The following is a 13990-nucleotide window of genomic DNA, read 5'->3' on the forward strand; positions in this document are numbered from 1 at the left end:
TTACTCTCGGGAGGAAGCGCCTCAACATCAGACGAGTCTTTCTCTTTCAGAGACTAGACCGTCGCGGCTTGTAAACAAGTGTTCTTCCGACCATACGGACAGCGGCCGCGCCGGCATGGGATGAAAAAGACCTGCGGCTGGCGGCAAAACCTTTGATACCAAGGCGGGTGGCAACGTTGAGCTGCGATGCACAAGACGCCTACCGTGGCTCAAGATCCTTCACCCCCGCACTTGATAGTATGAAACCCGCGGTGCTGTTGAGGTTGTGACAACATATCCCGTTGTTATCGAAAACCCGCGCCATGTAACTCCAAGCGGAATCACGGGAACCACCATTGTCGAGATGACATCGTCATATGCCGGTATGTCAAAAGAAGGACTCGGCATAGAGTTGGAGGTCATCATTGAACTTTGATAACTGACTTCAACTGGTCTCCAAATTATCAAGTATTGATTGACTTGAGATGGGACTTAGTTCAACTGCCGTCTCAATTTTTTTCTTGGCTTCTTTGCCTTTCTGCACGAATGAGGCATGCTTTACTATCATCCAATGTCAAGAAAGACTTGTGGACAACGTCATCAGAATGGGCAATCAAGCCTCTTGTAGGCAATTCATTTGCTCGACTCCAGCGGGCAGTATGAAGTGGGCAGCTTAACATGAACTGGCAGTCTGGGTATCTATCAACCAGGGGATGAGCTCTCATTATCCCATTCTCCAACTCCAATCAACTTGTATATTGGTGCTGGTCACATCTTCATTTGCGTCCAAACCCTCGTTCAGGTGTAGCTCAGGACCGCAATCTCTCCTTGTGTTCAACATTTTTATCTCACAATATGGGCAATTGATCGGTCGAGTACGGGAAAAACCGGTCATTCGAGAGCGTTGGACCTTGGTTGCGTGACTCGACTTGTCAGTCTGTATCAATTCCCAGACGAATGGCTACTGCTAATCGTCAGTCAGAGAAGCTTGCTACGTCAGTCGGTATCATCGAGCAATAGTACGATATCAATGGAACATCGGATCGAAGCCAAGTCGGCAGCGATCGTGAGACTTAAAATCGGCTCGACGCAGAGCCTGGCAACTTACGATCGTCCATTCCACCGGATGACATCGATCGCGATTCTGTTGATACAGTCTACTACATCAGTCAAGGCTCCATCTCCATTTTCGTCCTTGATCCGTCATGGTTTTATCGCCTTGCTATGTGTTCAAGAATGGCGGTCCCTATTTTGCCTCGAGTGGGTTTGTTCAGTGCACTCCCAGAACGCAGGCTGAGGACCATGGACCAGAAGCATTGTATTCGATATCTACCGCTCATGGCGAAGCCACTGATGCCTTCTGGCTGCAATGTACTGTGAAACAGGGATGTCTCTTGCGGCATAGACCTTGAAGTGCCTTTGACCTCCGAGTACGTTGCAGTAGAGTACGATGTATTCGATATACAAGCATTGCCATCTGTGGCAGTAGGTTGTCAGGCACGGCGCGTGTTTGCGTTGCCATACGATCGCCAAAGGAGCCTGGATCAGGCCCGGCCAGAACGGCAGCCAGGTTGTCTGATTATTAATGACCATCTCATCCGGAGAACACTGGTAAGCCCACACTGCACTTTATACGCATATGTACCAAAGTGACTGACGGGTTTGCATAGTCGCTCTTACGCATGCTTTGAATTGCTCTCTTGTCCACCCATAAAAACAGATGCAAGAACATATCACATCAAGTCTGGACAACGGTAGTGGTGTGATCAACACGGGTTAAATACTGACAACAGGTCTAAAACTTTGTACAAGAACCGTCTTCAAAAACGTTCATTCCATCACCTCTCTTTCATCACCATTCATGGGGTCCATCCGTCACCGACCCCCACTTACACCGCTTCATTCTAAGCGGCAATTCTCTTCTTCATGTCCACGCGGCGCTTGGCCATCAGCTTGACGCTCTCGGCGTAGTCGCTGGTGCCGTTCTCGGGGTCCGCGTCGGTGGCCTTGTCCTTGCACTTGGAACCGGCCTTGGCCTTGCCGTTGGGTCCGTCGACGGCCTGCCACTTCCTCTTGGAGGTGAGCGCGGTGACCATGGTCTCGGCGGCCTCCTCGAGCCACCCGTTGATGAAGTCGCCGTGGAAGCAGTGGGAGGGGCCGCAGGCGAGCTCGATGGGCGGCTCGCCGTCCCAGCCGTTGGGGATGGCCTTCTTGGTGTCGTAGCGGATGCTGAAGCGCAGCTGGGGCATGCGCTTCATGCCGTTCGCGCAGGCGCCCTTGCTGGAGTACGCGGACTTGAGGGTCGTGGTGTCGACGCAGTCGGGGAACCAGAGGACGGACTGGAGCGAGGTCGAGCACGTCTTCTGCGGGAACTGGGAGTTGGTCTTGCCGCCGGCGTCGAAGTCCTGGTTCTGGCAGAGCCAGGCGATGTCGGAGCCCTCGATCAGGTCGGCCTCGGTCTTGGCCTGGGCGTTGCCGGCGACGACGTTGAAGTTGGGCGGGATGGCGACCTCGGCCGGGTCCTTGTCAAAGTTGTAGTAGGCCGTGAAGGCGACGGGCTCGATGGGGGTGCGCTTGTCGCCCTCGACGTGGTAGAGAGTCGGGATCCCTTCGAATTGTCAGTCTCTCGAGCTCATGGCGAAAGCAGCCACTCCAAAGACTTACAGTAAACGGACAAGTCGTTGGGGTTCTGGGCGGTGGCGCAGCCCTTCTGCAGGTCGGCCGTGGTGCTCAGGTTGACGTTGACGGCGTCGCTGCCGAAGAAGCTGTGCATGTGGCTCTTGTACTCGCCGGGGATGACGATGGGGTCAATGTTCTTGCGCATGAAGAAGTCGACCTTGGTGTTGGTGAAGGCGCTCGCCAGGCCGGCGGAGGCCAGGAGAAGAGTTGATGAGTGATACATCTTTGACTTGGGGGGATTTGTTCAACGAATGACGGTTTGGTTGTTCAAGAAACGAAGGTGAAGACCGCGAAGGGAGGAAGAGGAAAATCTACGTTCCTTTCCAGCGGAAGTAGGCAACAAAGTCAGAAGGGGAATGGGATGAATGAAAGTTAACAAACCAGACCAGAATGGCAAGAAGAGACGAACGCCCATCACAGCTTTTAAGTGAGACTCTATCTGACTTTGGGATCTCGTTGTAGGTTGATTCTTCTCTCGATCTCACATCCCTGTCTTGACAGGTGGGCTTGGGGCGTTCGTTCCCCGATCGAGAAAGGGGGACGTGGACAGGGCCACCATTTAGTCTTGGCGACGTTTGAAGCATATCTTGCTAACCGCCGTCAATCCCCACGTTTTAATCAACATCGGATGCGCCCCCGTCGCCTTTAGATTTGACAGAGCCTCCTGGCGGTCGTGGCGGCCGTGGCGGCTCGAGAACCGCTCGGTGATGGGCTGCCAAATCCCCATAAGCGCAGGTCGGTGACGTCCCGATGTGGTCGGCGCCAATGCGGTAAGCAGGGAAACAACATCCACTTCAGGAAAACTGTTCGGGGATATTCGATCTTGGGTCGGAGGACTCCGTAGATCCCAAGAAGTTTTTCTGCCCCCGATCCATCTACATACCTACATCTCATCCCACATGATCCTTTATATCCCCCTGAAACGTCGATGGGGGCTGCATTGTCGTCCAAAATGGGTGTAAGGCTGGTTTTGATTGTTCGAATAGCGGCACGATATTGCTTCCTAGGACGAACCGTTCGTACTCGCATTGACCCTTCCCACAAAATTCTCGATCCCGAGAGCGAGGTTGACTGGTTTTGGATAGTTAACCGCCCACATATGGGCAGAAGTGGTTCTCACGATAGGCAGAAAAGATTTTGTTTGCTGGCGACTGCGAGCTGAAACAAAGGGGTACACATAGTGCGGGAGCCGCTGCATGTGTGCGTGGTGTACCCGACGGGCGATGTACCCGGGCTTTCAATTGTAATTTGAGTGAGGACAGCCGAATCTTGGCCTGCCTGAATACGAAAGTCGAAGTCTGAAGCTCGACGGAAGGGTTAGAGTCTTTCTGCTTCTGTATCCATACAGACGCGCGATCCCGACCCATCCGCGAGATCCCAACCTGTAGAGCTTCATTGACGTACCAAGACGGAAGGGCGGCATTTTTCAAGATTTTCTCTACTTCCTCCTGATCCAACTGCATCTCCTCTCCATGCTTCGGTACTCGAGCGAAGGGGAGGCTAGTGAAAGCAGGCAATCCAGCGATTCCCGGGACAGGTTCACGATGAGATACCCATAACAGACCATTATCCTTTCTGGTCCATACGTACATCCCAACTCATCCGAGTGATCTCGGTTTGTAAAACTGTACACTACTCTACGGTTATTATTCCTGGTCGAATACTTAGGGAGTAAGAACGGATAATAATAGTAGCACTAGAGCTAATAGTAGCAGGGATAGGCGTACACTAGAGGTAGCAAGAAGTAGTCTCAAGGCCGTGGAGGTGTATGAGTATAGTCATTAAGACGAGTTATGGCATATTCATCGAGTGCATGCACCATTACGAGTCAAGATAATCAGGTAACTACCAAACGATATCTCTTTATTGTCTTTTCCCTTTAAGCTGTATCTGTGTAACAGTCTTCTGTAAAACCTTGCCCAGTAGACGCCAATTCAAAATCCCATTCTAACCGCTCGCTATGCACTCTGTCCCTTACAAGAACGCCCAAATGAAACCCAAAGGACTAGCCAAGATCAAGCCAGAACGGGCGCGACCCTGGCCTTCTCGACAGGAGAAACAACAGTGAACATATCGGGCCACAGGAACATCTTCTCCTCCTGAGGCGACATGGCGACCATGCGAGGAACGGCGGTCTTGCTCGACATGCGGCGCCACATGTTGGCGCGGGGGTTGAAGGCGGCGGGCATACCCTTGCCGCCGGTCTTCTTGTCGTCCTCCTCCCTGATCTCCTCAATCTTCTTCTGGATGTCGGCGAAGGTGTCGAAGGGGATGTACGAGATCTTGTTCTCGACGCAGTACTCCTCCAATCTCAGACCCCTGCGAGCGAACAGGACGTCGGCTTGGCGGGCGGCAGGAAGATCCGAAACGCCGTCGCCGATGAAGACGATAAGAGGGATGCTGCCGTCCTCGCACTCCATCTCGGCCTGCGTGCGAGCCACACCCATGGAGAGGGCCTTGTCGTGGCCGAGCTCGTTGTCGTGGAGCCAGACAGGCTTCCATGCGGTTCCGTCATCCGTGATCTCGGCATCGTTGGCGACGATGTCAATGTGAGAAGACTCCTCCTCGCCCAAGAAGGTGTCGAGAACTCTCCTCAATATGGGCTTGAGACCGGCGGAGATGACGTTGAAGGGGATTGAGTTGGCGATGCAGAACTTGTGGAAGTCGTGGAAGTCAGGGTCGATCTCCAGGGTCTTTTCCATAACCTCGAAGCCGTCGTCGAAGGGGACGTTGAGAGAACCCCACATCTCCTCGGAGACCTCGCGGAAAGACCGCTCGCCGGTCTTGATCTGCTCGTCCAGGATCTCGCGCTTCTTGGAGCCGCAGCCGTGGTTATCGAAGAGGATGTGGCCGGTGTCCTGCATGAAGATGGTTCCATCGAAATCTGGACCAGTGTAAGTGTCAAGAACCTGCGTCAAAAAAACTTGTTCCTCTTACCTGAGAAGCAGATGATCTTGCGCTTCTTGTTCTCGTAGACAGCGGCCAGGCTCATGGGGTTGGCCTTGGTCTCAGGAGGAGTGATGGCGATAGGCATTTTGGCGGTTGTTGGAAGTGATTGCAGTTACTGAAGTTGGGCAGTGTATGTGAGTGATCGAGTTCTTCACTGAACAGTTTATATGTATGGGCTTGATGTCCAAGGCTTTTGTGTCCAAAGCTTGAGTGCTGACGATTAGAGTTGTCACGAACAGGTTTCAACGGGAACCCATCCGGCTTTATAGGAGTCAATGCCACACGATGTTCGCCGAACTCTCGACCGACCCGCGAGCGGTAGCGGCGAAAAAAAGGCGCGCACAGCCCGTCTCTCACGATGACGGCCTAAGAGTAGCTCCCACCGATCCCCCCGAAGAACACGGGGGAGAGCACGTCACGGCGCGCCATGCTGCATGAGGACAACGACAATGAGGAACCCGAACCAAGGCCAAGCCCAAGGTGGACGACTCCGCTCGTTGAACAACGCCGCTTCCGGGGGATGCTTAGGTGAGATGGCAAGCGGCTACACGCCGACTGGGACGGCGGCGCAACGGGCGTACCGCAGACTGTGCATGCTACTTCGATGACGGCTTCTCACAGGGCCCGTAGTCGCATCTGGCTCTCCTCGAGTTTTTTCCTTCGATTTTTCCAACCCATGCCGAATCGGGATCTCTAGCGCCATGATAGGTGACCGGGATGGCTGAGCGACTCCTTCGCCAGTCATGAATGGGAGGGTGGCCACGCTCCCACCGTGGCGGGAAGCAGCCGGCAGTCTCTATGACAAATCAGCCCGTGTTCTGCCACTCGGACAAGAGCCTCCTGCCCTCCCTCTTCTTTGACTATCGCAGAGCCGCTACTGATCGCCAGGAGGTTCCTCCGATATGCCCAGAACAGGAACGTACCTATTCGACGTCCTAACAGATAAGCATCAGAGACATGTGGAAAGACACAAACTGTTTCCGATTCGGGGGGGAACTAGGAACAGCCGATAGCTGGGCAGAATCCGATACTTCGGACAGCGGCTCCTCCGTTCGTCCACAGGGAATCGGGAGGCGACGTGATACATCCGTTCTGGATATCGAGTTTAGAGAACATTCCAGCCCCGGAGGAACAGCCAAGCCCTGGCCGCATCCAACCCGAGCTGGACGGTAGACATGGGCCTGACGACAACGATGCTACCGGCGGAGTTTCCAGCCCCTCACTTGAATAGACTTAGGTAAGCAAGAAAGCAACTGAAAATGTCAGGGAATTAAAAAAAAAAAGTTAACTGGTGAATATTGATGTTGCACGTACCTAGCGTGGTCTGTCGGCGGCTGGGCGTCCGTAATGCTTGTAACAACCCTACCGAATCTTCCTAAAATGGGAAAGGCGTTTCTAGAGCATATGGCATTTGGTTGGCGAGCGGGGGATCGCGAATTCAAAGCCATGATGTCATTCCGTTCTCGGTGGGGCTTTCTCAATCTCCATGTCTGCTCCTACTTGCATTTGACCTGCAAATCACCAGGATTTGTTAGGAAGGTTACTCCGCCGTACGCAGTAGTACAGCGATGGTTGGGCTGTGTTGTCAAGTCAGTGTCGTTGTTTCTGCACTCCAGCTTATCTAGACCGAGTCCGTGGAGTCATGCATATGCATTGTGAAGGAGGCTTGAGGCCCAGATCGAAACAAGCGAGGTCGGGGATGCTGTAGCAAATGGGAGAGCCTCTTTCAAACCCATCCCATCTGCAGGTAAACCGCGCTTAGTCGTCTGTCCTACGGCCCTCGTCGATAGATTTCGCTACGCTTTTCTCTCCCTCCCCTGCCACTGCAACTCTGCATGATGACTGATTATGGAGGGATCTGTGCCGCCATGGCGGTGAACAAACGGCGTCCCTGTCGTGTCAAGGTGACTGGGCCATTCAGACACCATCGTCGTGAGGAGTCTCCGTCGTTACCTTGACCTGCATCGAACCCCTCGCCAGCCGTCTTGCATTGTCCGCCGAGACCTTTTCCATATTGTTCACTCGCCATGGATGATGACGATGGAGGCTCCTTCAAACCCCGAGAGCAATTTTACATGTGCATGCGGGATTATGAGGGCTGTTAAAACACGTCATTCAGTAAACTGGCCTGCAACATGCCGTTCACCGATATCGAGTTTTCTGAACCCCGCGAACCCCCAGCATCGATAGGAGACCCTAATGAGTGTTTCTCGACGCCTCCCCGCCTGGGCCCACCGGTTCAACCAGCCAGATGGGATATTGTCTCGCAGGATGCAAAAGATAGTGGCAACATCGGATTGCCCTTTGTCGCTCGTATACCCCACCGGAAAATTCTCTCCGCAAAGAAACCAAAGGACAGTCCGAGAGCAATGCGGGTAAGCCCGAGCCAAACCTTTGGCGATTTGTACCTGCCGTCAAGAGCCCTGACTCGGGCGGAGCAGAACCATGTAAAGAGCGCTCAGTGCTAGTGAGAAACTGGAAGGCCATGTTGTCAATCATCGGGCTACGAAAACAACCGGGCCGTCACTTCGGAGGCGACCTCAGTCCACCGGCCATCCCAAGCCGGCCACACAGTTATCCCCGTAGCGCGCTCCGAAGCCAACAGGTGGCCAGACCAGACCAACAAAGCATTAGACCCTTCGAGGCCCGCTGATCACTGGTTCGGGGTTCGGGTGGCGCGCATCGAGAAGACGCGAGTTCTGGAACACAGAGGAGAACGGCATTGGGTATCTTCAAGCGGAAAGTAGTAATTCGGGTGGTCTCGTTTCGCTTTTCCGAGCCGTTGTATCCATTTCAGTTCCTCTAAACCGTACGCCTAACATTATGCCTAGTCAGCAGCACATCAAATCGCCACCTATGCCGACACCTTGGCGCTGTACTTGGTGGCCGCCTTGTCGAACAGCGCGCTCTTCTCCTCCAAATCCACCAGGTACTGGTGCTTGGGGTCCGCCGCCTTAAGCTTGCTGTATCCATGTGGTCAGTTATTTTCTCCTTTCCTTGCCAAGGGGTCCGGAACTTACTCCGCGAATTCCTTGGGGTCCTTGCCCGAGATCACCGTCAACACTAGCAGGTTGGCAATAGCCTCGGCGTAGTTTGAGTTCTTCGAAAGTGCCTGGTCCAGAGCAGCCTGAGCCTCCTCTGTGCGTCCAAGGTGCAGCTCTGCAACAGCTTGGGAAACGAGCGTCGCAATCGACGAGGTTGCCGGCGCCTGCGCAAGCTCCTCGAATACGTAGAAAGCCTGCTGGTACTTGTCTCCGCCCTGTATCGCCTTAGTATCTTGTCTCTTCGTCGAAGGACCATGTATATCGAACCTGTCTCAGACCAACCCACGACTCGGCCAAGTTGACCAGCAAACTGTCCTGCGCCCACCTCCTGGCGGCAGTGACCTCCTTGAGGGCGAGGTCGTTTCGGTTCTGCTGGAGATGAATTTGGACGATCAAGGCAACGGCGTCAACTGCACAGGGTATGTTAGCGATTGCTAGACCAGGCTGCACATGCATTACTTACGACTGCCCTGGTGTTGCGACAACAGCGCAAGCGCTTCCTCTGACTTTCCTGCAGCCTGCAGGACGGTGCCTCCAACGATCTGGACCGTGACATTCTCTCCCTCGGACGCGGCGAGCTTCTCGATGGTCTTGACCGCAGAATCCGTCTTTCCAAGCGCACTCTCAGCCAGGGCGCCAATGGCGACTAATTCGGGTTCCTTCTCTCCCTGCACGTCGGCGAGGACATCTTCGGATTGGCCTAGGGCGACGCGGGAGCGGAGGACAAGAACTCGGGCGGGAAGCTCATTCTCGGGGGACAGGGCAGAAGTATCGTAGTCGATGACGTCCTGGTACTGGCCCTGATGGAAGTGGTTGTGGATGTTGATCAATTCGCCTTCAGCAGAGTAGGGGTCCATTTTGGCGGTTTGATTGAGTTGTTCGTCGTTGATGTCGAATGCCAAATGCCAGCTGTGATCTGTTCCCCTAGGCAGGTCACTCACTGATGTGGGGGACTTTGAGCAACGTGGAACCCTGAGAAGGCACGGAGGATGCCGGTCGGGAAGGTGGGTCGGTGGTTTTTTGGCCCGTGCGCTTCGACGTCGTCGAGGACGGAATCAACATTTGAGCTTCATCTTCAGCTTCGAAAAATCGCCGCTTTTCCCAAACAAAACATTCGTCTTTTTTTTTTCTAATTTCTCGTCGAAACACCCAGATTTCTGGATGAACTGGAGAAATAGCATATATTTCTGGTACTAAAGAAAAACGATGTGGTGCGAACGACTTCATCGTCATAGCTTTCTCCCATCGAATTTGCTCGCTTTGGGAGTAGGTGAGGGAAGGCCAGCCATTGCGGCAACGAATCTGACTCCATTGCGTCACTCTAATCACTCGTACTATGCCATTATTACGGTCATTTGGAAAGACTATGGCAGCATGGTTGGGTGGTTGCTGAAAGTCAGAAGCCCAGTAGTACACCACCCAGACGACCTCAGGGACAGAAGTCTCAAATGCCATACATCTTCATTAGATACATTTCTTCTGGTGAGGAAAACCGAGTACATAATGGCTCTGATTCTCTGGGAGTTCTATGCGCGGTAACTTACGACAGCATGAGGCTGTAGAGGAGATGTGGCAGTCTCGGGAGCATTCAGGGTCACCAATTTCTCATTTTCACCCTGAACTTGATGCTTAACCTACTCTGGTTTTTAGATTCCTTCAAGGTGTTATCATTGACAAGCAAATGATCAAATGTTCAGGTTGTGATGGTGCAAAGTGCACATTGTGGCTCTAAATCCTCCAAAGGAAGGTGCTCTGCCCTTCCTGCTCTTGCCTTTTTAGAAAACTAAGCTTCACCACCTCACAGAGAACAAGGCCAAGGTTCTCACATCACTCTTCTGAGTGTGTTAATTTCTTCCCTTTCTCACTCAGGTCTATTTGCTATTCCTTCACCACCTCTTGCTGGTTTTTGTCTGGCCTCTTGGTGTCTGGCCCATCCCTTTTCATCTCATATCACGCGTTGCATTCACTCCTATTATTTGTGTCGTACACTCCTTTTCATCGCATAATCAGCACGCTCTCATCTCAGTGGAACCCTCCATCACCCCGACGATGACTGTCCCTCTCGACGATGGCCCAGAGAAGCCTCAGGCTAGAGCAGAGCCTAGTGTCCTTGACCGAAAGCGCCCTGTCGGCCGATTTCCCGTCAGCTTTTCTGCCAACCTGGGTCGAAACACCTCTTGCTATATTTCCAAGGAAGAATCTGCTTCTGGAACCGACCAAACCGTCCCTCCTCTTCCCGAGAGCAAGAGCATTATCCATCGCAAACGAGACGTCATTGCTGGCATTCATCCTCCCCTTCCTACATCTCGTCACCGTCAGGCCTCCGCTGCTTCGTCCGTCAAGGCTATGGTCGCAAAATTTGAGGGCGCCGGCGAGACCCCCGAGAAAATCGCCGCTGACAGCATGGCTGACTGTGATCACACCCCGTCCTCGCCCATCGTCGACAAGGGCAAGGGTAAGTCGGTCGATGCTTCCATCGATACCAGCACGACCGTCTCATCCATGGCCGTCGGTCAGGCTTCTCAGCCTATCCAGCAAAAGAGCTTGAACGCCGACGAGGATGAGTTGGATCTCCTCAAAATGCAGGAGTTCTACAAAACCCAGCCATTGGCCCGTTGCCTCGACGACTACGTCCCTCCCAAGCGCAACGATGAGAAGGTTGACGTTCTTCCCATCGAGCAAGACGAGGGAAAGTCAATGTTGAAGGCTGCCAAGCTCGAGCTTCACAACAAGCTTGTTGATTTGCACGAGACGTTCGAGGAGCGTCACCCCACTGCCAAGCAGGAGCGCCTGCAGAAAGAGGCGGTCGCTGAGGCCCTCAAAATCGGACAGTCTTCCAAAAGTGCTATCTCGAGTACCGCGTCCGACGCCAGCACCAAAGCTTCGCGTCGAGCTGATAAGAAGGCACAGAAGAAGGCCGACAAAAAAGCGCAGAAAGTCGCTAAGCGTGAGAACGTCTGCGACAAGGGCGACGACGACGGAGCCGACATCACTATCGACAAAAGCATCAACGACGATGATGGCACCATGACCCTCGATGAGTCTCGCGAGGTAGTTGTCTCGTCTTCGTCCCAGGGTGCTTCGAAGCCCCTTGCACAGTCAGGCGCCAATGGAGAGTCCTTTGCTTTCATCCAGAGAGACCCCGAGGAGGTCGATGCGTTCTAGGGCGGCGTTCGAACTTACCTCAATGTCCCTGATGCTGAGATCTCCGACACTGAGTCTGTCAAGGCTAGTAAGGCTGCGGCGAAGCTCAAAGAGAAAGAGGACGCGAACCGACGCGCGCATGAGGTCGTCAACGCCGCTCATGCAAAGGACGAGATCGTTCATCTTGAGAATACGAAGCCTATTCGGGACCAGATCTCGACGGATATCAAGAAGTCCGACATCGTCCCTGGCTTTGGCAAGAACAAGGCGTCCGCTCCTGCTTTCGACGAGGAGGCTTACGCCGCGCGCTCCATTGCTTGCCACACTATGAAGCCAGCGCCGCTTCGCATTCCTTCTCGCACAAAACAGCTCACGGCCGATGATTCAAAGAACGATACGAAGGGTTCTTCTGGTGTCGTCAACTTCAGTAGACCCCAGAGCCGACAGGAGAAGGAGCCCTCCGCTCAGACCTCCGCTCAGCCCGCCGGCAAGAAGAAGTTATCCTCCCGCGCTGAACTCAACGCCTTCTTCGGAACCAAGGACAAGCCCGGTCCGTACATCGTCTACGAGCAGGAACTTCTGGCTCGCCAGGTACGCCGAGCCCAGGCTGCCGAGGCCGCAGAGGCCGCAGAGGCCGCAAAGGTCGCAGAGGCCGCAAAGGCTGCCCAGTCCGCCAAAGCCCCAGAGCGCCTGAGCTTCACCGCGGACGATTACCAGTCCCTCATCCAGGACGACTACGATCAGCTAGTCAAGGATTCTCCCGTGAAGAACAAGAAGCCCGTCGCCCAAACGACCACCAACCTCGCCCTTGCGCCCGGCGACACCTCCAAGATCGTCTCGCAGACCGTCAACTTCAACGGTCAGTTCCCTCAGCCCCAGCCGCTCGCCGGAACTCGTAGCTACGGCCACAGCGGTCCGGCCTTCCCGCCTACCCCGGCCTCCAACCACCGCCCCAAGACGACGGACGACAAGTGGGAGGAGCTGGACGACTTCTTCGCCGAGGAGAACGACGACCTCTACCAGGCTCCCGGCAGCGCCGTCACGCCCACCCTCTCCGGCCCTCAGCAGCAGCCTTGGGACGACCCGGCCTACCACGAGGAGGCCCTCGCCTACGGCTACGCTCACCTTCAGCGCAACCACCACCCTCTCCCCGACGGCGTGGACCCCGTTCCCCTGACGCACGACCAGCGCCGTAAAGTCCTCGCCGCCTATGGCATGACCGAGTCCGAGTACCCCGCCCCTCCCGCGGGCTACCCCGTCCCAGCCGGCACCGACGGCGTCGCCGCTCCTCCCTGCCCGACCCGTCCTGCCCCCACGGTCCCTGGCGCCCGCACCAGCACCAGCACCGCCGGCACTGGAGGAGGCAGCACCGGCCAGGTCCAGAGCCTTCGCCGCGCCCCTCGTCGCTTCCAGCGCGCCGCCACGGCTCCTCCTGCCCCGGAGAGCCCGGCTCCCGGCTACGACGCAGACTGGTTCTAGAGAACAACCGGCGTCCTCATCCGGATCTGATGCCGTCTACGAATTCGCTTCTGTACACGCTACTCTTACCTTCGGCCAACGGCACTGGCAACGGTCAGTCGTTGTCGACCGAACCACCAATACTTTCTCCGACTCGCAAAGGTTACGGAAACATGGGCATGTATACCTCACCGATTGGAACGGTCTCCGATTTTCTGAATGGAATCAGGGTTTGTTTTTGTCTCTTATCTTGGTAGCTTTGAGTAAGAAGTGAGGGAAAGGATGGATAAGGATTGGCAAGATGACGAACTGGGCTTTCTATTTTCTACTCTTGTTTGTGTACCTAGCAAAACGGACAGAAATTCGCAATTCAGCCAACATGCGAGGCAACGAACGTGATAAATGATGGATGTGTTTCGTCGTGCTCAACGGGACGATGCTCCGATTCGTCTGCTATTGCTGATTATACCAAAGCCATCGACAACCACATTGTCGGCCGCATCGACTTCACACATTAGACATCAATAATTTTAAGACGCTTAGGAAATTGGTGTATTATCATCCACTATTCATGGTATACCCGCCCTCTTGGGGGGGATGTGTAGGAGGTCTCTTGTCGCCAACTCCATTCGTCAGCCTTGCCTAGAGGCACATCAAGACCTCCCCCGGAAACTTCTAAATCCCCTTACTCCCGCGTATGTACAGCTCCATTGCTGTGCGCTGCTATCGAGTCTCTG

At 54.4% G+C, this 13990-nt stretch overlaps 4 protein-coding genes across 4 annotated transcripts; 1 reads left to right on the forward strand and 3 right to left on the reverse strand.

The window, feature by feature from the left end:
• Nucleotides 1–1883: 1883 nt before the first annotated feature.
• On the reverse strand, nt 1884–2881 carry CkaCkLH20_00424 (uncharacterized protein; the record flags this gene model as incomplete). The annotated part of the gene is made up of 2 exons (XM_038883144.1): nt 1884–2587; nt 2644–2881. The coding sequence occupies 2 exons, from the start codon at nt 2879–2881 to the stop codon at nt 1884–1886; spliced, it is 942 nt and encodes a 313-aa protein (XP_038751849.1).
• A 1792-nt stretch (nt 2882–4673) lies between these two features.
• CkaCkLH20_00425 (2, 3-diketo-5-methylthio-1-phosphopentane phosphatase) lies at nt 4674–5692 on the reverse strand (the record flags this gene model as incomplete). The annotated part of the gene is made up of 2 exons (XM_038883145.1): nt 4674–5542; nt 5596–5692. The coding sequence occupies 2 exons, from the start codon at nt 5690–5692 to the stop codon at nt 4674–4676; spliced, it is 966 nt and encodes a 321-aa protein (XP_038751850.1).
• A 2769-nt stretch (nt 5693–8461) lies between these two features.
• CkaCkLH20_00426 (coatomer epsilon subunit) lies at nt 8462–9508 on the reverse strand (the record flags this gene model as incomplete). The annotated part of the gene is made up of 4 exons (XM_038883146.1): nt 8462–8570; nt 8628–8866; nt 8919–9061; nt 9115–9508. The coding sequence occupies 4 exons, from the start codon at nt 9506–9508 to the stop codon at nt 8462–8464; spliced, it is 885 nt and encodes a 294-aa protein (XP_038751851.1).
• A 1192-nt stretch (nt 9509–10700) lies between these two features.
• CkaCkLH20_00427 (uncharacterized protein) lies at nt 10701–13274 on the forward strand (the record flags this gene model as incomplete). Its single annotated transcript, XM_038883147.1, has 2 exons — nt 10701–11801; nt 11856–13274. The coding sequence occupies 2 exons, from the start codon at nt 10701–10703 to the stop codon at nt 13272–13274; spliced, it is 2520 nt and encodes an 839-aa protein (XP_038751852.1).
• Nucleotides 13275–13990: the final 716 nt, after the last annotated feature.

This window comes from Colletotrichum karsti (genome assembly GCF_011947395.1).
Source record: "Colletotrichum karsti strain CkLH20 chromosome Unknown Scaffold1, whole genome shotgun sequence".
In the NCBI taxonomy this organism is placed as follows: domain Eukaryota; kingdom Fungi; phylum Ascomycota; class Sordariomycetes; order Glomerellales; family Glomerellaceae; genus Colletotrichum; species Colletotrichum karsti.